Here is a 23,193-nt window from a genome sequence, read left to right as displayed (position 1 = left end):
AACAATGGCTGAATGAATAAATTAATCATTGAACAAATGAACGGGTGGATGGATGAATCCATGGATTCATGGATGGATGCATGGATGGATACATGTATGCATGGATGAACAAACCTGGAGGAATGAAGAACCCAGGATCCCAGGGACAGAGCAGAAACTAACCAGGTGGGCAGGGTGTACCCCTACCCCAGGGGGATCACTGCGGGCTGCTGCACAGATACTCCAACCCATGCCCCTTCAATGCCAAGGGGAAGTAGGCCCAGCTGCTCACATCCTGCTGGCCTGGGCTCCCATGCCTCAGTCACGAGGCAGCTAGGACACTGGGATGGGGGCAGGACTGATAGCAGGCACACTGCCTTCATGCTCACTGTGTGTGTCCTTGGCTTTCAGCCCGCTCCAAGAGCCTGGTGATGGGGGAGCAGAGCCGGAGCCCCGGGCGGACGCCATGCCCTCACAGGCTGGGCCCCGTGCTGAAGGCGGGCTGGCTGAAGAAGCAGAGGAGCATCATGAAGAACTGGCAGCAGCGCTGGTTTGTGCTGCGTGGGGATCAGCTTTTCTACTACAAGGACAAAGATGAGATCAAGCCCCAGGTGAGAAGTGCATGTGCGGTCTGCCGTGGGCATCACAGCAGGGTTCCACAAGAGGGAAGACCATGCCTAGGAGAAGGGAGGAAGGCACAGAGTCACTGACTCCATCACAATGATGTTTCTCCAGGATTTCCAAAGTAATTTTCACTCTTATCCCCCATGTTCCTGGTATCACAGGCTGTTTTACTGGAACATGTCCACAACTTCTGCAATGAAATTGTTTCCTTAAAATGTTGATAGAGAACGTCCCTGCCCAACTTAAGAAAACAACTCTTCCATGTCTTTTTGACCCCTTCATGCTTCCAAGAAAGATGTACATGCACACATTTCATTACTTCTATCTTGCAGGAAAATGGATCACCAGACACATCTAGCCTCAAACTGAAACCTGGCTCACTCTGAAGCCTTTGTGCCTATCCCACATAGGGTTTCTGTGTCCAGAACTGTGAGACCCACATTTTAAGCAGGTGCTTTAAATGTCTGCCTTTCTATCCAAATTGCACTAAGTTTACTCCCTCAGAGCAGCTAGTAGCCCCACCCACCACAGTGCAGCCTCGTCACACAGAGGCCCATGCAAATGTCGTAATGAGATACTCTGTGTGCTGCCATCCAAGACACCTGAGCCAGAAGCATTCGGGCAATCCAGTTCCTGTGATGGGATTCAGAAAGAGAAAGGGTATCTCTTGGGGAGAAAATGGGAATGGACCTTAAAGGACTTGTCCCAAAAGCTGCTCCTAGTCACAGGTCCAAGTCAGAGTGGGCAGAGTCACAGGTCACAGAATCTTGCTGGGAAGGGGCCTGGTTCACATCCCAGCCATCCCCACAGTGTGGGGGCAGAGAGGGGCTCTGGGATGGGCAAGGAGTGAAGGGGGAGCTGGGCATGAGAAAATGTCCCTTTCTCTCCTCTTTCAGTTCTTCTGAGCATGTCAAGGATGAAGTGTCAACCCTGTGAGCCTACCTTTGACACTTCTCAAACACTTGGATCCTCTTTTTAAACAAAATATGGGGGCACGGAGGTGAAAGGGGAACAGGCCTCATCTTACTTAGAGCCTTCAGTGCAACAGGAACTGGCTGCTCGTGAATAACTTTCTGCCTTCATTCTGTTCATTCCAATAGCTACCTCTATGGACAGTAATTCTGGTTCCCGCTTGTGGTAGAGATATCAGTTTTCCTTTCTAAAATACTGTGTATTGACATTAAAACCAAAAAGTGTTTCACAGCAACGTGAATGTGCTTAATGGCACTTACCTATATACTTAAAAGTGGTTCAAATAGTAGACTTTGTGTTACACACACATTACCACAATAAAAATAAATTAATTAGAAGACTGCTTCAGGAAAACTTTTACACAAATAATAGCACAGATGAAATGTGCGTATGACAAAAATCATGAAGGTGGATTCAGAAAACCCCTACGTTGTCCAGCCTCCTTGACTGTATGAGAAAGGAGAACTCTGAGCAGTTAAGTGAGCCGGATAGGAACTCTGGAATCAGCTAGATCTGAATGAGACCTAGCATGCCAGCTGTGCAGTGTGAACAAAAGTTTTCTGAAATGGAACATGGAGGAAAGAGACTTTATTCCAGTGAACAGTTTGCAAACTGGGGACACGCAGCTTCCCTGTAAAAGGTGAAGGTGTGTTCCAGAAAACATAGGAAGGGTTTTATAGCAAACGTGCCAACCTAGGTTCCCAATCAGGTCTGTTTATGCAAATAAAGGATTCAGACTCATTTAGTTCTGAGGATTGATACGCTGAGCACTGGAAGGTGAGTTCTGATTGGTTGGTTCAGGTGAACTCTGATTGGTTGGTTCAGGTGAGCTCTGAAAGTCCCAAAGTTAAACAGGAGTCTGGTCTTTAGGGGAAGGCAGAGTACATGTGTGATCCCTAGTCATTCAATGTCCACTTGACTTGGCCCTATTTTAAATTTAGGCCCAGTTAGCCCCTGGAGACTCATCTTGAAGGATTGGCTGTTTCAGGTTCACATTTGTTTACAATGGCTTGGGGGGAGTCCTTTTTTTTTTTTTTTTTACTTTAGATTGTATCAGTTGTAAAATGGAGACAATATTACCTCCATCACAGGGATGAACTGGGGTTAAATTGTATAACATACACATAACTGGGTACAAATCCTAACACACTGGATACTCAAATCTGAGCCCACAAGCCCACCCAGCCCTACCCTCACCTGGCCCCCAACTGCCCCCCAGGCTCACCCCTAGGCTGGGCACCATGTTTCTGGTTCCCCACAGTCATTTCTTTCTGGCCTCCCAGTTTTGTAGACCAGCCTTGGCCCATCAACAGTGTCTTGGCTTTCCTGGCTGACCTGTTGGTGACCTGTTACTCTGATTACTGTGAACAGAGTTGCCAGAGTTGTCCCCAGCTTTTCAGAGCCCTACCTGGACCCTTACTGTCACCTTCCTCCTGGCCAAGCCCACAGCACTGCCTCCTGGGAGCAGGACTTTGTGATGCTGGGAGAGCCTGGGTTCTCATGACCCTGAGGCCACCCAGGCCACACATGGACAGAGCCTCCTCTGCCACAGGCGTCCCCACGTATTCCTTATAATGAGCCTTGAGGTGGCCCTGGGAGCCCTCACCCATCAACTAGCTCCATAAGGAACCTCTATCTCCTGAAATTTCTGAGCCAGACACTCCTCTCCCTCCCCTGCCACGTTTTCCAGACCTCTGCATCCTCTGGTGGAAGTAACTAATAAAACGGAGGCATGGACATCCACAGTCAACAGCCTGCACACAAGAGCAGCCCTCAAGCCCAATCCAAAATGGACCAGGGCATTTATTGTCAGGGAGCACATTGGATCATGAGAGGGGTCAGTGTCTCCTAGCAGATGCCAGCATTTGCCCCCAGAGCTCTTGTGGCCTTTCTGGGTCTGACTGGCACTCACTCCCAATGCCTCTTGGGACATTAAAACTTCTCCCCATTTCCCCCAACAAAACCAGGCTTCTATGGCACCCCACTGCCCAGGTTCCCAATCTCAAGGCAAATGTCGGTCAATTTTGATTCATTCAGCTTATCAGTATGATCTCAAACTTGCGCAGCTGCTGGCAAAATAGCCTCACAAATTTCTGTTTAATTGCATGAACTGCATGTAATAGACTAATTCTCAATATCTGGTTCCTGGAAAAATATGCTCTGCTCACTGTTCTCAGTGACAGGGGGCCCAGGCGGTCAGCACGCTCCTGTAGGATGGGCTGCACCAGCAGATGTAACTGTCGGGAAGAGGGATATCCAGCCACACTTGATGCTGTGCAGAGCTCACAACACAGGAGGAGAATCACTCCCAGCCCACATTCCTTGTTCTCTCTCCAAAGCCCTATCTCTTCCCCTCTCCCCATCTTGCTGGCAGGAGGGTCAGCAGAGGACAGAGAGCATAGAGACAAGACAGTTCAAGACAGAGAAAGAGGAAGCAGCTTGTGCAAGCTCAGATGGAAAGATCAGGCAAAGGCATGTCACAGCAGAGCCTGAAAGTGAGCCCTTGTTCTTCCAGCTTTTCCCAGCACCTGTCCCTGAGGGTTTCCAGCAGACAGATCCCACAGTTTCACAAGTAAAGGCTTCCAGGTTTTTTAAACCTTAGTGATTTTAGCTTGTGCTCGGAATGTTGAGTCATGAAAACTCCTGCCACATTCTTTGTTGATCAGCCTGGTCTATTTCCACTGTTGGGAACTCACTTTAAGTCTAGTTATCTTGGTCCTTTATTTGTTGTGGGTTTCTTGGCTTTGAATAGAAATGGAACAGAATAGACATGGAAAGTATAACTCTCAAAACCTAAGATCAAAAAAAAAAGTAAAAAATTAAATGTGATCAATTGAGCAAATGGGACAAAATGGGGAAAAGGAAAAAAAAAAAAGAAAGAAAGACAAGTAAAAAGCAAATAAATAAGAGAGCAAAAGAAGGTACAAACATTTTGTTTCTCATAATAAATGTGAATAGGTTAGATTCATCTATCCCTTAAAATAGAAAGTGTGAACTGGGTCTAATAAAGAGAGAGGAATAAACAAAAAGATTAAAAAGCAAAAGAACAACAACAAAAAAAGGTAAGAAAGTAAATGTGAGCAAAAAGAAAGCACATTTAGTAACATCAAATAAAGTAGAATTCAAGATGCTAAGAAAAAAGGGGAACAGAGAGAGATCGTTCCTCATATAGATAACCTACTGAGAAAAGAGAGCAGCTGTGAACTTTACTGCTCCTAATGACACAGCTTTGAGGAAGACATAAACAAAGAATACTCATTGTTTTGCCTTTAAAAAAAAAAAAAAACTTTTTCAAAAAATGAAATCAGAGACCCATTCACTGTCAATAATGCTAAAGCAAAAAAGACAAGTTAATAACAAAATGACATTGAGGAAAGTTTGCAGGCATGAGAGAGCAAGGATCAAACACACACACACACACACACACACACACACACACACCCTGTGTAATACCTCTGCAGTTAATGAGAAAACCAAAACTCAAATTCAAACTTCCAGTTAAGGGTGACATTTAAAAGTCACATTTGGCTCCTCTGCATCACAAGACTTCAAGATACAGCACTAAAGGGATGTTTTTAAAGGCACGAGCACAACTAGATGGAAATAACATGAGGGGAGACAGCATTCTGGATGCAGGAAAACAGATGAGGGAGAGGCTGCTGATCTATTTAGCTGATCCAAGACAGCTAAATCCCAAGCCAGCACAAAGGAGAGTACGGAAGCTGTCTGGTTTGCAAAACAAAACTCCTCAAAGACTTGGGGCTTGGTAGGACTAGATGTCTCTGGAAATGAGGGCAAAAAAGGAGCTTAGGACAGGAGCACTGGGTGAAGGTTAACTTAGAAAATAGCAGTTAGGGCCGGGCGCAGTGGCTCATGCCTCTAATCCCAGCACTTTGGGAGGCCAAGGCAAGCAGATCACTTGAGGTGAGGAGTTCGAGACCAGCCTGACCAACATGGTGAAACCCCGTTTCTACTAAAAACACAAAAATTAGCTGGGCGTGCTGGCACACATCTGTAATCATAGCTACTCAGGAGGCTGAGGCAGGAGAATTGCTTGAACCTGGGAGGTGGAAGTTGACACGAGATTGCACCACTGCACTTCAGTCTGGGCAATAGAGCAAGACTCCGTCTCCAAAAAGAAATACCAAAAAAAAGCAGTTATATCTCAGATTTTCTGAACAATCCAGTGCCAAGAGGTGACTGCCTGCCCCCACTCAGCTGTAAGACTAGAGTTGTATTCTCTGAGCATAAGAGGGAGTCCTTCAGACTGGGGAATCTGGCCCTGTTCTTGGTGGAGTATCTTAGAGAACAGGAAGGTTGGGTGAACATCAATGTACAGACCAGTTGCTTAGCCCCCAGTCTCCATCCACATTTGGTTCCCAAGCCCCAGCAGTCAGTAGTAGCACCCAGGAAGGAAACTGATGAGTTTTCTCCAGTAACTTTCTCCAGAGGTTCTCCAGTAAAATAGCTGAGGTGGACCTCCCTATGTATGCCCTCCCTGTCCTCAGACACCACACAGTCAGCTCCATAGAGAACCATTCCCAAGTGGGAGTGATAGGCCTGGTGCAGCAGACATTGGAGGAAAGACTGTCATTTCAGGAACCGAGACAAAAACAGGAAGAAAACAAAAAGCAAGTTGCAGGCAGCAGATAGTGTGCAGGGGGAGGAAAATTGTTATACAAAACTACTGTAATATCCTCAGAGAGAATCTGTAAATACGGAAGAGTCGGAGGTGGAACCCATCCCCAGAAGTCAGAAATAAGATATCATGAATAAAAAACTCCAAAGAAGGGTTGATGAAAACTTGACACTCCTAGGAAGAAGAGGACAGTAAGAGAGACAACCCAATGTCCGAACAGAAGGAGTTTTAGAAAGACAGAAGAGAGAAATGAAGGGAAAGGAGTCTTTAGAGAAATGCTTGAAATAAATTCCCCAGGATGGGAGTATAAACCCTAAATATTAACTGAGATAACCAAAATTACCGTGTAGGTATGGGAAGGCATGTGGTCGGGTGGCGGTGGGTGCGGGGGTGTTGTGGGTGGAGAAGGGGCAGAAAACAAAGTCTCACCACACATGCTAGGAAATCCATAGATAATGACTAAAATGTAAAATCAAAAAGGAGTAACATAAGCATACTAATTAGAAATAAATATCTTTAAAAAAAGATAAGAAACCTCATCTGAGAGCATAGAACATGGTGACAGATTCAGGCAATGGCAGAGGAAGAATTTGCTGCCTCATGATAAGCCGTGTAGAACTCTTGATTCTTCAAACTATGTGCAAGTATAACTTTCATTGTAAAAAAAAGTGAAATAAGATGGAAATAATTTATTTTTGAGATTTTGAGAATATGAATAAGACAAATCAGAGCCACGGGGCAGGGATGTAGGGCAGGGGAGTGAGCTGGTGACAAGGTCAGCTTGCATTTTTTTCTGTGTTATTGTAATTTCTCACGTTGAGATTATCTTCATGTAAGTCCATATTTTAAAGTATTTTAAAAATTTAAACAAGAAAGGAAAAACTAAAACCAAAAAAAGAAAGAAATGCAGTAGGGTCACAGCCCTAGAGGTTCTTTGGATGACCAGGAGGAGAAGGGGGAGGCCAGGTCAAGGGCTTCCTCTTCTAGAAAGGGCCACTGAGCCCCACACTGGCCTCTGAAGAGGCCCTGGCATATTGGAGGTTCTTGGAAGATGTGTTCAGAATGAACCTAGGGATGGGGTGGAAGGTTCATGGATGCTGTGTGTCTGGCAGCCCACACCCAGTGGAGAGCCCATAGTCTCTGAAGCGTACGGCATAGGATGCTCATCCTACAGGTGGTAACACAAAATGCAGATGTGGGACCAGAGGACACCTGTAGAGGGGCTTCACTGCCACACCTAGGATCTAGGTCCTCACTCCATGGGCTACGATAGGGGTCGGTGAAGGTTGTGGGTTGCTAAGACTTGGCCATCAGAGCCCCAAGAGGAGAGTCATCCTGCAGCAGCACAGATAGGGGCTGGCCAGGACCAGGCTGGAAGCAGAAAGGCCACTTAGATGGGGCTCGTGTTCTAATATCAGCTGAGGCGAAGAAAATCCTCACCATGCTGGAACAAGGGCTGGGGGCCTTGGAAGAAGCAGGGGAGGGAGCATGGCAGGTGGAGTTTGGAATCCACACTTCCCCCGGCCACCCACCCGCCATGGTTGATGCAACGTTATATTCTAGAAGAGGCAATTTAAAAATCACTTTGAGAGTAGGCTAGGTTTCTGTTGTATGCTCTGCTTTTTTTTTTTTTCCAGGAGAATAATTGAGGGAAGCTCAGCAATAAGGAGCCATAGGAGATTGATTTAAAGTTTGATGTAATTGAGTAAAAGCTTGGGACTAGGGGAGAGGAAGACAAGATGGATGGCAACGCACATGCACTTCTAGGAGTGTAACATTAATATTGGACAGTCAGAAACTAGAAATCTTTAAGAAAGAGGAAACCTCAGGGGAAGAAAGAGAGGTCATCCTATCCCATAACATGAAGGTAGTCACAGGAATATTTCAGCCTGCAGGAAATCTTCTCATTCCTCAGCCCATTGTTTAGCAAACTTGCACATCAAAAACAAAAACAAAAAACAAAATGTTGCTTTCATGAACTCTGTGTTAGTCCATTCTCCCATTGCTATAAAGAAATACCTGAGACTGTATGATTTATTTTTTTAAGAGGTTTAATTGGCTGATAGTTCTGCAGGCTGTACAGGAAGCATGATGCTGACCTCCGCTTCTGAGGAGGCCTCAGGAAACTTACAATCATGGCAGAAGGCGAACAGGCAGTCATGTCACATGGCCAGAGCAGGAGCAAAAGAGAGAGCAGGGAGGTGCCACGCACACTTTTAAACCACCAGATCTCATGAGAACTCACTCTCTATTTTGAGGACAGCACTGAGAAGATGGTGCTAAACCACCAGAGAAACCGCTCCCATGATCCAATCACCTCCCGCCAGGCCCCACCTTCAACACTGGGGATTACAATTCAACATGAGATTTGGGTGGAGACACAGAGCCAAACTGTATCAAGCTCCTTCGCTGAGTCCTTGACCTGGAGTAGATGCCTGGGTTGTCTCCATTTCTCAAATGGCGGAACTGAAGGGCTGACATCAGGCCAAGACTAACAGGTACTCGCTCTCAGATAGTGCCTGAAGGCTGACACAAGTTCAGTGAGACTGCTAGGACAACCCCCTGCTGTGCCATTAATGTCTGCCCACAAAACCTCACACCTTTGGCAGGCTCTATCTTCCATGGCCCTCATCTCAGCACCACCTGGGGGTATGGTGAAAATGCCATCAGGTGTCAGAGCTCATCTTGTGCTCACAGCTCACAGGACTGCCCCTGTGTCAGATGCCCTTCACTTCTAGACCTCATAACTTCCACCCAGCTCAAGTTGATTTAGCAAACCCTAACTGTGCATCCTTCATAAGCTATAAATTGTTACTCAACCAGCCAAGAGGATGTCATTACTATTATTATATTACTGCTTTGATATTGCTCTTGTTATTTATAACACTTCCTCAATTTAATGTCTGTTCTCCATTCTAGATGATAAACCTCATTCAGGTAGGGTTTCAATCTGTCTTATTATTTCTCTTTTCCCATCACCCAGCAGTACTTGACACATAATTGGAACCCAGTAATATTGGATGCTTACATGAATAATTGAATGAATGAACGAATGACGAAAAATAAATGAAATGAATGAGTGCACAGTGTGACCCAGATTTGTGTTAGATCCTCAATGGAAAAATACTTTATTGTTTTTGTAAAGTGCCTGAGGATTGGCAAAGAGCTTATTGACTGCCTTCCCTATTAGAATGTAAGCCCAAGGTCAGGTTTTTGTCTATCTTGTTTATTTCTGTGTCTCAATATCCAGAACAATGCCTGACACATAGTAGAAGCTCAATAAACACTTGTTCAATAAACATTCACATAGCATCTCTACAAGGCCAGGCACAATCAATTTCCATTGTACTGGTGAAGAATGTAGGGCTCAAAAAGGTAGAATGAAAGCTTTTATACTGTAATGGAAAAAACCATAATATGGCTGGGTGCGGTGGCTTACGCCTGTAATCCCAGCACTTTGGGAGGCCAAGGCGGGCAGATCACGAGGTCAGGAGATCGAGACCATCCTGGCTAACATGGTGAAACCCCGTCTCTACTAAAAAATACAAAAAATTGGCCAGGTGTGGTGGTGGGTGCCTGTAGTCCCAGCTACTCCGGAGGCTGAGGCAGGAGAATGGCATGAACCCGGGAGGCGGAACTTGCAGTGAGCCGAGATCACGCCACTGCACTCCAGCCTGGGCTACAGAGCCAAACTCCGTCTCAAAAAAAACCATAATATTTGGAACCAGAATACCTGGCTTCAAGTCCCATTTATACCACCTACTAGCTATAGATTTGGGAAGATCATTGAAGCCCTTTTATTCCTACTTTTGATGTGGTCCTTTGAGGCTGTGGTTTCACTAAGCATTGGACAAATGGAAGTTGCTGTGGTTAATAGTGTTGTCCATGCTGCCTAAACGCTCAGAGATAAGACTGTTATAATTCTTAGAATGGGTTCTGAAATGAAAGACCTTCAAGAAGCATGCAAAGGCATCTAATATGAAATATAAAAAGGAAGTTGCAGATCTAGAAAACAATGATTGCCCGAGCATGCAGGGCTCCCTGAGACCAGCCCCTCAGAGAGTCCTCACTCCCTTTCTTGATTAGGAGTCCAGACTAGTGGGTGGTAGGTCTGCCACGAATACCTGGTGTCTAAATTTTAGCATGTCATATTACAGGATCTTGCATGATAGAGAAAAATGGCAGATTTCTGGAGAGTAACCAGGATAGTTCTAGCTGGTAACTAGAAAAGATATTTCACTCTCTGAGCCTCAGTTTCCTCCTTGTAAGTTGAGAATAACCACACCTACCTTATAGGACTATGATAAGAGTTAGCTCAACCATTCAGGAAATACCCTAGTGGTGGCCTTCTCCCCTGGGTGGAACTTTACCCAGTGAAGGTTTAGCAAATCATTCAACACAATCAAACAGTGAAGTCTAGGGGCAGGCAACATGGCTCCAACCTCGCCTCTGCCTTACTTCCTGAGTTTGATCAACAGTTTGAATCTAAATAAAAGCTAATTTTTATATATCTGATGAACCAGGCTTTGTTCTAAGTGTTTTGCATGTATTAACTTGCTTTAATTCTCACAGCAACCCTGCAAGACACATGGTAGAGAATCCCAAAGATTGCTGCCACTCATTCCTGCCCCTTCTCCCAACAAGCAGAGTCTATTTCCCTTCCCCTTGAATCTGAGCTGTCTTTGTGACTATTTGACAAACAGAATAAGACAGAAGTGATGCTGTGCCATTTCCAGGTTTGGTCTCTGTTAACTTAAAAATCACACAATTTATGAATTTGGAAAGGAGATCTTATTTTTCATAAAGGGTTGCAACCTGCAGGCTGACCATCTGCAGGCTAGGAAGCATAGCCTCTGGTAGACCCCAAAAGGCAGGCACTTTGAGGGAATAGATGGTAAGGCAGGAATTTATGCTGAACAGATTAGCTAAGTAGGGTTACAGGAGGAGCTATGAATATTCACAAAGAGGTCCTGATGCATGCCTACTGAACACTCATATTACATGTGACCCATATTCACTCTGGAGGAGAGGTTTAACATTTAAATGCGTTGCAGGTAGGCCCTATACAGCAATAGGTGAAGCAGGGACATGAAGGCACTCCGTGTGCAGCCTCCTGTTAACTGGTCAGAGCCAGCCTATGGTTGGTGGTCTTTTATCAGGAGAAAATTACTGACGTCCATCTCTCATCCAATCAAAGCTGCAATTGCAACTTGTGGACCAGGGGTTGGGGATCAGTTAGTCAAGGTCTAATGGTGAACTACAATTGTTTTAGCACTTGTTTCTTGGGGCCAGTGCCTGTTGAACTGCTAGAGAAAAAGAAAAACCCGTGACACTTAGAACATCATTTATTCTTTAAATGTAGGGGTATGTGACTTAACTTTTGGTTGGAATGGCCTTGGGTCTTATTTATAACTTGGTATCTTATTGCCATAAATTCAGTCATATGATCATTACTGTAACATTACTGCTGGTCAGATATTGTGTCTAAACTGAAGAAGGATGTAGCAAGGCATGTTTGACCTCCCATCATGGCCAGGAACTCAGTTTTTAAGGTTTCTCTAGGTTCCCCTTGGCCAAGAGTGTATTTATTCGGTCAGATGGGGGCCTTAGGATTTAATTCTAGTTCTCATCCCTAAGAAGCCAAGCAAGTTTCTGCTTTGCTCTGAAAAGCCGCCACCATGCTGTAAGAATGCTTGAATGGACCACAGAATGATGAGGAAGCATGGACAAGAGAAAAACCACATGGCTTAGATGAATTAGTGAGGCCTTCCTTCCTGGACTTTCTAACCCAGCTCAGCTGCCAAATGCAACTGTGTCAGTGACTCTGGACCATGCTATATGGAGCAGAAGAACCACCCACTGATCCCTTTCCTGGTATCATAACAAATAATGGATCAATGTTTTGTAGGCAATAAGTTTTGGAGTTTTCTTACACAGCAGCAGATTATTGAAATAATTTAGGAATGAGTACCATCACCACTGTCCCAATAAGGAAACTGAGGCACAAAGAGGTTAGGCAACTTTCTTTTTTTTTTTTCTTGAGACGGAGTCTCGCTCTGTCGCCCAGGCTGGAGTGCAGTGGCTCACTCGGCTCACTGCAAGCTCTGCCTCCCGGGTTCGTACCATTCTCCTGCCTCAGCCTCCCGAGGAGCTGGGACTACAGGCGCCAGCCAACACGCCCGACTAATTTTTTTTTTTTGTATTTTTTTGGTAGAGACGGGATTTCTCCGTGTTAGCCAGGATGGTCTTGATCTCCTAATCTCATGATCTGCCCGCATTGGCCTCCCAAAGTGCTGGGATTACAGGTGTGAGCCACTGCACCCAGCAGGTGACTTTGATACATAGTAATTAGAACAAGGGAGGGGAAGCCCCACCGAACTTTTCCATGGTCAGATCAGGTCACTTCTGGAGAGTGATGGTCCCCTCAAGTCACTATATTTTCAAGAACAGGGCAGCAAGGATGTAGAGGAGTCCAAACTCCTGTCCATAGGAGGAATAACTGAATAAGTCATCTGAAGAAAAGAAATCTTGCCAAGGGGCAGTATATAAAGCTCTGAATCCTCATATGAACAAGACCAGAAGACAAATGGACAGACTCCCCTATTTGTCTTCTACACTCCATTCCACACTTCATTCTGGAGTGGTCTACTGGGTGGTAGCAGGCTCCAGTCCCTGGTTCTGGACAAGTAGAGGCCAAACTATCACTAGGCTAAGTGGCTTGGAGAAGAGCTGACCCCTGGGTAGCAAGTTGGCCAGAGATGATCTCCAAGAGCCCTCTCAACTCCAAAATTCAAAGTTCATCCGAGACCTTATAAGGCAAAGAGGAATGGAGGAACAAGAACTACATTCAGCCAAACCCTAGCAGTTTTCAGAAGTTCCACCCTAGATGAGTCAAAAATGAGGCCAAAGAAGCAGGCATGCTCTGGGGGTCTGGCCCGAGCAGGGCAGTTTCCCAGAAGTCCCGCTGTGGGCGCCGCTGGCAGTCCTCAGTGGCCATTTTGTGCACAGCATTTGGAACCCTGACTCCACTGTTGAGCCAGGTGAAGGTCTCTGGGGAGACACAGTTGGTGGTAAGAGAGCTGACAGATGCAGACCTTGATGCCAGAGGCCCTTGAAGATAGGGTCACTCATGGATCTCATTGCTCTTGGTGAATTTGCCCCTGATCTTCTGAGAAGCCCTGAAGAGTCTGACTTCACTCTCTCCTCCCTACTTCCTACCTCCCCTGCCCACAAAGAACAAGCAACTAATTACCTCCCAAGCTGCTCCCGTAGATCTTGCCACAGCAAATTTCAGTCTATCTATCTGCTCTCAGAAAAAACAAACCTGGGCATAAAAGATAGGCTCTGATGCATCCCACAGCCCCTGTCTGCCCCAGGATAAGCCAGTGATTATTGAAAAGTGTCTTCCGCAGCACGTTAGAGAGCACCTTGAGTTAATTAGGAACTGAGCTTTCCACTCCCATTAGTGCTGCAGAAGAAAAATTAAACAACAAATATTTCCTTTTTTAAAATGTCCTGGGGGACAATTTGAAATGCTTCTTCTGTGAAGATTTACTCATTGGAGTCATAAAAAGAGAGAGGGGTATCATTTATTTAGGTTCAACTATGAGACTTTGTGGCTTTTTAAAAGGGATGCTATATTTTTGTAGCTATTTTAGAACTGTAATTCCCCACTATTAAACATGTCAAAATGAAAATTCTATTCAAGTCATTTTAAATCAAATATAAATTTATTTACTAAATTGAAATTGGCAGTAGCAGCTGTGTCTTAAACAAATTTCAAACAATATTTAGTTAAAACCATTTTTTCTGCATGTCAAAGAAAAACACAAGATTTAAGTAATCATACAAAAATACGTTTTAAGGTTTATTTTATACCATCCTGCAGGGTTCTGAGAGCAGGCCCCTGAAATGACAGCATAAGCAGTATCTGGGGACTAATGTATGGATAGCGAAATTCTGCCACTGTTCTAGGAAAAGGAAATCAAGTTAGAAGAAGCCTGATGACACCTCAAGACCAAATAAATCACAAGTGACAGTGTCTTGGTTGCCCCCGAATTGTTTTGCGCCCAGAGCTGTATGGCCTACAAGACGAATCTTCACCTTCTGAAAATGACTTTTGTGTTTCCTCTAGTATTGCAAGTAGTAATGAGCTTCTCTCAGGGTCTGCTAATTTAAGTCAGCACAGATATTAGTTTACAGCACTTAAAGGTCTCCCACTTATAATAGAGCAATCCTTTGGCTTTCATTGCAACCCAGTTAATTTACAGTAATAGGTAGAAAATTGATAGTTAAATTATGAGTTTTATCAATTGCAAAGCAGAAAAATGAATCAAGTAACATTGAAGCAGCATGGGAAACATATTTTATTCATTGTTCAGAAGAGCATAACTTAGGTTTCACTGTGTTTGGAGCATTCTAGTTCCTTAATGCATTGGTGGAATACTGAGTTCCAGCTGATCAGAATAATGGAGATGGTTTGGAAGGGCTGCCGAGGACGATGGGTACATTTCACAAATGGACTGTGGTCTTTGCTAAAGATGGGAATGAGGTGTGCCTTCCTCAGCAAAATGCAGCCAGTGCTCCTTGGCAGTAGTTGGCTCAGCAGATCAGCCTGGCACAGCCAGGGCAGGTCAATGCAAAAGTGTCTATACCATGTTACTCGGACTAACCTGTGCTCAACTAAGCAGCATGGCAGCCTCTCTCACAGAGACACCATATACCCCAGAGTATGGCACTAGTTTCAGGGCCTCCCAGAAATAAGACAGAATCAAACCATTTTCAGCCAAAGCAGGGCCCCACCCACTCCCAGGAGGGGCCCTGGCCCCAGCATCAACATGTCCCAAAGGTGTATTTTGAGCAGAAACAAATCTTCCAAGAGTATGCTCTTAGGCTCAGGACAACACTTGGGACAGCACCAGTGCTCCCAGTCTGAGCAGCTGGGTCTGTTCATCATGGACAGAGAAGGCCGGGAACACTGTGCAACCCTGGAAAACATGGCAGGGACCATGGCATGGAAGAGCAGGCCGGTGGTCAGTGCTGCCAACCCAGGCAGTGGAGAGGCCCTGTGTCCTCATGGGCTCCTCCTGGTCGGGGCAGGAGCCAGGCAGCACCTACCAAGAGCTCCCAATTCTGGAGGAACAGGAGAGGCTGTTTCACACCCAGCCGGCAGGCTCTAAAGAGCAGGGGGGAGAGTGAGCATCACAGTGGTGCAGCAGTCAACACCCATATCCACCTGAGTCCCAGATCAGAGAAAATACTAAAAAGTGGGTGGTCACTCCCTTCTGGAGAGGCTGAGAGCACGTGCCCTCCGAGGGCTGGTTCTCTGAGAACACACCTGCCTCGACTTCAGTGTCTGATGCAGCCACCAAACGCCATGGGCAGCCAGAGGGATTCAGCTCATCTGAGTTTCCCCCTCAGCCCCTCCATATGGAACACCAGGTATCTCAGGGGGCAAAGAGGCCTACCTTATGGTCCAGCAAGCCAAGGAGGAAACAGGGTCATTTGCACACTCCCGGGATCTCATGCTGCCCAGGGCTTGGGGTCCACAACCCCTCTTGGACAGTGATCTAGATCAGTCTTTTCTGGGCTCCCTCCAATGCTCCAGTCCAAAAGGTCAGGCAGGAAGCAAGTATTACATGGCCATCACAGCTTGAGCCAGAACCTAAACATGCCATGCTCAGTGCTTCTAACCATCAGAGTAAGACAGCTCCCATCAGCCCAAGGCCCCCAGAGTAAAAGTAGATGAGCCTAACCTCTCCTTTTTTTTCCCTTCCCAACATCCAATCCAAGGAGCAAGGAAATCATCATTGTTAGTTAAATTGATTTACCAGCATGGAAATATGTTTAATTAGTGCTATGATTTTATAACTTCTTTGTTCATGTGGCCAGGTGATCAGCTCAGGACAAAATTCTCTAACACTTATTTTCTCAAAATAACATCTAATTAGTAAAATGAACAATGTTAAATGTCCTTGAGATCCCAGTAGCTAAACACAATAAAAGTTTACCTCTTGCTGCAGTAATGTCCCTGGTGGGGCCAGATGTTGGCCTCGTCTGTCTCTGTGGTCACCAAGGTTGACTTAGCGGGAGAGGTAGGAGAGGGGACTGGAGGTCACTGGCAGTTTTTAAAGGACGAGGCCTGGAAGCAGATGCTGTCTCTCCTGCCCAATCCCACTGGCCAGAACCCCATCACATGCCCCCAACCTAAGCACAAAGGACACTCAGAGAGCAGCCTGTGGAGATGTGGTGACACTAACAGTCTGTCCCAAATGTGTTGTAAAATCACGTGCACCTTGGCCTCTCCTCCCTTCTCACAGGGCAAGCTAAACACTAGAGGATTCAGGAGCTCCCTTGGGTAAGCATTCTGTTCACTGGTCACTTCCACATTAATCCTGCTGCATCCCTGTGGCACTACTCAGCACCCAGCCCCAGGCTGCCACCAAGGCCAGGACACTAGTACTAGTGACTCTTCCCAACGTGGCATGGCATCTCATTCCGAGGAGCATGGTCTCAGGCATTAGAATGTTCACATGAATGACAGGACTGAGAGAGGCTGAGCCCAAGGCCACTGGGTGAGGACCAGTAGTGCAGCCTCAACCACAGGGTCTTCTACAGGGCTCAGGAATCCAGTGAGATGAGGCTACCTGAAGGGGTAGACCCCAGGAGTGACTCAGGGCAAGTCAGGGGCACACTGTTTGGCACAGAGTCTAGTGCAAGGTCCTGGCTTACCATGGAACTAACCACAGAGCAACCAGGAATTTTCAAAGAGGACCCACTCACCTTGAAAAGGGCACTCCCTGGGGTTTGGAAGAGGCTATGAACTTTGAGACCTGAAGGTTCTTGAGGGCTCCACCAGGGTTTCCAGCTTAGGCTGCAAGTCTATCCCAGGTCTCAGGCCCCAGGCCCTGGGCTCATTCATGGCTCCCAGCTGGACTTCCACAGGCTCAGGGCCTGGGCTGTGCAGCCCTGGGAGTAAGGGCTTTAGGGGCTGCGGCCAGTTGGAAAGGATCGGGAAGGTGCAGGGAGCCGCTGTTCTGACTTCAAAGCCCCTGCTCTCTGCAGAACATGGTGCTGATCTCAACATACTGTCCCTGTGGCACACCACATGTGCTGAAGAGGACCACAGATAGCCTCAGGACACAGTGAAGAAGCAGGGTGCTCCCAGGGCCGATCTGCTGACTGCAGACCTGTGGATCATAACAAGAGCATTTGGAGTTCACGCATTCAACAGGTGGCAGCGTCACTGTGGAATCTGTTGGAAGAAGCTTCAAGACAAAGTCATCAGCAAGGAAAGAAGCTGGACAAATGATGTATCTCAACTCCTTAGGGAGGGAATGTTCCTCTACCAAGAACTCATTTGTCTCCAATTTTTACAATCCTTTTTAAATCTGTATTCTGGACAGTCATGGGGCATGGCTGCAGGCTTGTGTGATAAGGAAGCAGGGAGGATGCTTCCCTCCTTGGCACTGAACTTCATTCTGATCTGTATTATTTATGTACAACTCAGAGAGGTTCAGTTCCTTGGGTGTCAGGTGGATAAAGGTTTTTCAGATTGATCTGAGGCCCCAATCAGAGTTAGCAGAGATAAGGAACCCTGAGCGATTGCGTTCTAAAACATGCCTGCAGTTTTCCAAGATGCTGCCTGTGGAGGATTTTATCAGGAGACTCGGTAAGAAGCACTGCAGAAGTTGTTTCTTCAGGCAGTCTCCTAGACAAGGTGAAAAATGAAGACTTCCCAGAGAGCCAGTGTTTGATCAGGTTGAAAAGAGGTGAATTCAGACTGCAAAGACCTCAAACTATCGCAAACTCCAAAGGTAGGCCAATAGGAGGATTACAGACATCCACGACCTGCAGGAGGTCCCCACGGAGTGTCATCACACATTAGGAAGCAGAGCCCTGCCTTCACCATGCTGGGACTCCTGAAGTCTGTTTCACACCTTATTTCATGGCACAAGCAATGGTACTATTAGGGGAGGGGAGATTGTTTCTACAAACAGACCAAACAGATGATACAGTGACCAAAATGAGTTTTGAAGTCATAATTATGATAATAATTCATATTTATATAGGCCCTTAGTGCATATACAGCACTATCTCAGATGGCCCAGTGACAAATCTGGGACAAATATTTTCATTTTTACAGATAAAGAAACCAGGCCTCAGCCTGGTGGAACAGGCTAGAACACACCTGTCTGTGTTCTACCTAAGCCGCAAAGTCATAGTAATTACAAACCCTATAATAATTCTAAGATTTCTATCTATTCCCACTCCTATAAAATGTTCATGCACAGAGTCTACTCCTTGGCCCTATAATAATGCATGATCACAGCTACAGCACTTACTCTCACTGGGCACTAAACCTGGGGAAATCCTCAAAACACCTCCACATTGCAGAGGCGGAAATGGAGGTTCACCCGGGTTGTACAGGTGTTGGTGGTGGAGGACCTGTCTGACCCTGACCCCCAGTCATGAGCTCACACAAAACCTCTGCAGCACTACCCTTTATTAGGATGCTGCCATCCTGGGTACCTGCTATAGCCCGGCTCCATTCCACACCCTCTGCTCACTTAATCCCGTTTAATTCTCAGAGATCTGTGAGGGAGATGCCACTACACCATTTAACAGAGAGAGAAACTGAGGCTAAACTTGTCCTGAAGTTTACTATCACTAAGCAGTGGTGTCAGGATTGAAACTAAATCTGTCTGATGCTAAAACCTGCGAGGTTTCCATGATGGTCTTACAGGATCTCAGATTTATTATGTAATGGGTGCTTATCTTTTTATGATTTGGGTGAGGTCTGGGTGTGAGACATCTGACTAGAGACATGTGAGTAGAAATCATTGTTGTTGTTGCTTTGTTAATCTCATTTATTCCTCTGGACCTAGCTGAGGCTTCTAGACCATCCGGTGTTCTGGCAGCTGTTCCCAAGACGGATCGTTCTTTGCAAAATGAGCTATGGCAGTCTCCTGATGTGGGCAGGGGCCCTCTGCAGGCAGGGATGTGTGCAGACCCTGATCAGAGGACCTGGAAAGTGCTTGCCACTTTATTTCAGTCTGAGGAAATTTGAGGGGACTGTCACCCTAAATCCTTGCAGAAGAGAGAGGGAAAATCACTGTTTGTTTCCTGAAAATTATGGATAGGCATTCCGGGCTGCAGAAACACTGTGCAGGCTGGCCTGGCCTCGACACATGAGGTCGGAGAGTATGATGGTAGTCAGATAGCAGCAGCCCGTGAGTCAGGCAAGGGCAGTGCTGCATGAATTAGCTGACCACATTCCTTTTCAACTTTAACATTATTTAAATTTTATATTGATGCAAACATCACAGGGCAAAACATGAAAGCTCCTTCACCATTCCCACCACTCCCTCTCAGAGTATAAGTTTTCTGTGCTATTTCTATACATTAACATGTAACTTGTGGGCTCTGGGGAGAGGACAGTAACAGACATCGGGATGGAATTGTATTAAAATTATTGTTCTGGTGTTCTTATTTCTTAGCAACTCATCTTAGAAACCTTTTGTATGTACCTCATTCTGGTATGGCCTTACCAGAAATGATTTAACTACCTCTCTGTTGACAGAGGAACAAGTTGTTTCTCATTTTGTATAGTAAAAAATGTAACATGGAGGATTGTTATGCATCCATTTTTGTGCATTTGTTTTTCCTTAGAACAAATTCTGAAAATTCAATACAAGGTTACAGGACATTTTATTTTAAAATTGTTTTAGACATGGTGAAATTGCTTTCAAAAAGTCTTTGTCAAATTATCTTTCATCAAAAGTGTATGAGAATGCCCATTTCTGTATGCTCTTCCCATTGCATGGTCATTAAGTACTGACTGTCCTTTTAAATGGAATCTTATGACATATTTATTGATCATTTATATTTCTTCTATTAATTCCTTGTTAACACCCTTTACCCATTTTTCTATTGAGTTGTCTTTTATTTTAACAACATATTTTATTTATTTATATTGGATAACCCAATATGTTCAAAAATCAGCATTTCAACAAGTAATCAATATAAAATTATTAATGAAATAGTTTACATCTTTTATAGCAAATCTTTAGAATCCACTTATAGCATATCAGATTTACATTCCAAGTTTTTATCAAATATATGTGATCTGTATTTAGATCTTATCAAATTTACATTTGAGGTAGATTCATGTACCCAACTTGTTTCAGATATACTATAGTATACTATAGTATAAGGTAGAATAATGGCTTTCCAAAAAATATACCTGTCCTAATCTCTGGAACATGTGAATATGTTATGTTACATGACAAGCATTTATTTAAGGTTGCAGATAGAATTAAGGTTGCTAACCATCTGACCTTAAAGAAATTATCCTGGGTTATCCAAGTGGATCTAATATAATCACAAGGGTTCTTTATAGTGAAAAGGGAGGCAGATGAAGAGGTCAGAGTCAGAGCGATTTGCGGATGTGAGGCTGCTGGCTTTGAAGATGGTAGAAGGGTGCAGGAAGCCTTTAAAAGCTGGAAAAGTGAGAAACAGATCCTCCCCTAGAGCTCCAGAAGGAACAGTGGTGCCAGCTACTGACTGTAGCCCAGTAAGGCCCATTGCAGACTTCTGACCTCCAGAACCGTAAGAAAATAAATTTTTGTTATTTTGAGCCACTACCTTTTTAGTAATCTGCTAGGAAACAAATACATATTTCTAAAAGTTTTTTGATAACTGAATCAAATACCAATTTTTCTTAACAGCTTCATTGAGGTATAATTGACATACAGTGAACTGCACATATTTCATGGGCACAGTTTTGTAAGTCTTAATATAGATGCACATCTGTGACACTGTCACCACAATCAAGGCAGCAAACATATCCATCACTGCCAAAAGCTTCCTTGTATCCTGTTATAATCCCTCCTCCTACTCTCTTTGCCCCTCCTGACCCCTGACCCCTGACCCCAGACTGGTCCACTTAGTTCTCATTTTCTACAGTTTTATAGAAATGGAATCACACAGTAAGTACTCTGGCTTGTTGTTTGTCTTCTTTCCCTTGGCATAATTATTTAGAGAAGCATCCATGTTTCAGCATACATTAAGAGTTCATTCATTCATATTGCTGAGTAGTAGTGCACTGCATGCAGGTACCTCAACTTGCTTATCTGTTTACGTGGTGATGGCCATTTGCGTTATAGCCAATTTTTGGATATGAGAAATAAAACTGCAACAATTTGCATACAAATCTCTGTATGGAAATATGCTTCCATTTCCCTTGGGTAAATATGTAGGAGGGGAATGGCTGGGTCATATCCCAGGTGTATATTTAACTCTTTTTTTTTTTTTGAGATGGACTCTCGCTCTGTTGCTCAGGCTGGAATGCAGTGGCTCAATCTTGGCTCACTGCAACCTCCACCTCCTGGGTTCCAGAGATTCTCCTGCCTCAGCCTCCTGAGTAGCTGGGACTACAGGTGCATGCCAACATGCCCCACTAACTTTTGTATTTTTTAGTACAGACAGGGTTTCACCATATTGGTCAAGCTGGTCTCGAACTTCTGACCTCATGATCTGCCCACCTTGGCCTCCCAAAGTGCTGGGATTACAGGCGTGAGCCACTGCCCCTGGCTGTATGTTTAACTCTTTAAGAGTCTGCTGAACTATTTTCCAAAGTGATTGTCATTTAACATTACCACCAACAGTGTACAAGAATTCTTGGGCCTCTGCACCCACACCAACGCTTAGTCTGGTCAGTCTTTTTACTTTAATAGATACGTAGTAGTATCTGATTATGGGTTTAATTTGCATTTTCCTAACTACTAATGATGTTGAAGATCATCTCAGGAGCTTATCTTCCAATCCTATATCTTCTATAGTAATTATCTGTTTAAATCTTTTGCCTATTTATTTAAATTGGATTGTTCTCTTATTATAGAATTTGATGGTATTTTATATATTTTGTGTACAAGTCCTTTATCAGATACATGATATTCAAATATTTCTCCCAGTATGTAATTTGTCTTTTCACTCTCTTAATGTGTTTGAAAAGCAGTTTTTTTAATTTAAATGAGTCATATTTACCAATTAGTTCTTTTTTGAGTCAAGCTTCTGATGTCATATCCGAGAACTCTTTGTCTCATCCAAAGTCATAAAGGTTTTCTCCTAGAAGTATTGTAGTCTCAGATTTTGTGTTTAGGTATATCATTCATTCAAGTATATTTTTATATATGGTGTGAGGTATGAATTGAGATTCATTTTTTTGCACAAAGTTGCTCCACTGTCATTTGTTGAAACACTATCCTTTCTCCAATGAATTGTATTTACACCTTCGTCAAAATCAATTATCCGTATATGGAGATAGATAGATAGATAGATAGATAGATAGATAGATAGATAGATAGACAGATAAATAGATACGGAGATATATATGGGTCTATTCTGACCTTACTATTCTGTTTTATTAATCAGTCTCTTTTAATGCTAATATCTCATTGTTTTGATTACTGCAGCTTTACAATGTCTTGAAATCAAGTAGTATTAGAACTCCAACTTGGTTGTTCTATTTCAAAATGAGCATACTTTCCTTTTTTTTCGCCCCTTTTTTTTTTGAGATGGAATCTCACTCTGTCACCCAGCCTGGAGTGCAGTGGCAAAAATGAGCATACTTTCCAATGCACTTTATGAGGTTAGCATTACCCCTATATAAATCTAGCCAAAGACATTACAAGACAAAGACACTATAGATCAATATTCTTTGTGAACACAGTTGAAAAAATTTTCAACCAAATTTTAGAATATTGAATCCAACAATACATAAAAAAGAAAATACATAATGACCAAGTGGGGTTTATCCCAAAAATCCAAGGTTGATTTAATATTTGAAAACTATTAATGTAATTCATCATATTAATAAATGAAGAAAGAAAAAAATAATCATCTGATGGATTCAGAAAAAGCACCTGACAAAATTCAATACTGATTCGTGATAAAAATTCCCAAAAAACCAGGGATAG

The 23,193-nt window shown here is 44.2% G+C and overlaps 1 protein-coding gene across 3 annotated transcripts in view; it reads left to right on the top strand.

The window, feature by feature from the left end:
* ARHGAP22 (Rho GTPase activating protein 22) overlaps window positions 1-23,193 on the top strand; it is a 215,530-nt gene that overhangs the window by 76,449 nt on the left and 115,888 nt on the right. For all 3 annotated transcript variants that reach the window (XM_011950353.1, XM_011950354.1, XM_011950352.1), the window contains exon 2: window positions 391-590. In XM_011950353.1, the coding sequence (XP_011805743.1) occupies window positions 391-590 (200 nt within the window). The remainder of the gene's footprint in view (window positions 1-390; window positions 591-23,193) is intronic.

This window comes from Colobus angolensis, unplaced genomic scaffold (assembly GCF_000951035.1).
Source record: "Colobus angolensis palliatus isolate OR3802 unplaced genomic scaffold, Cang.pa_1.0 Scaffold306, whole genome shotgun sequence".
NCBI classification, from domain to species: Eukaryota; Metazoa; Chordata; class Mammalia; order Primates; family Cercopithecidae; genus Colobus; species Colobus angolensis.
Note: the sequence above shows the minus strand (reverse complement) of the source record. Positions and strands in the feature narration are given on the sequence as shown.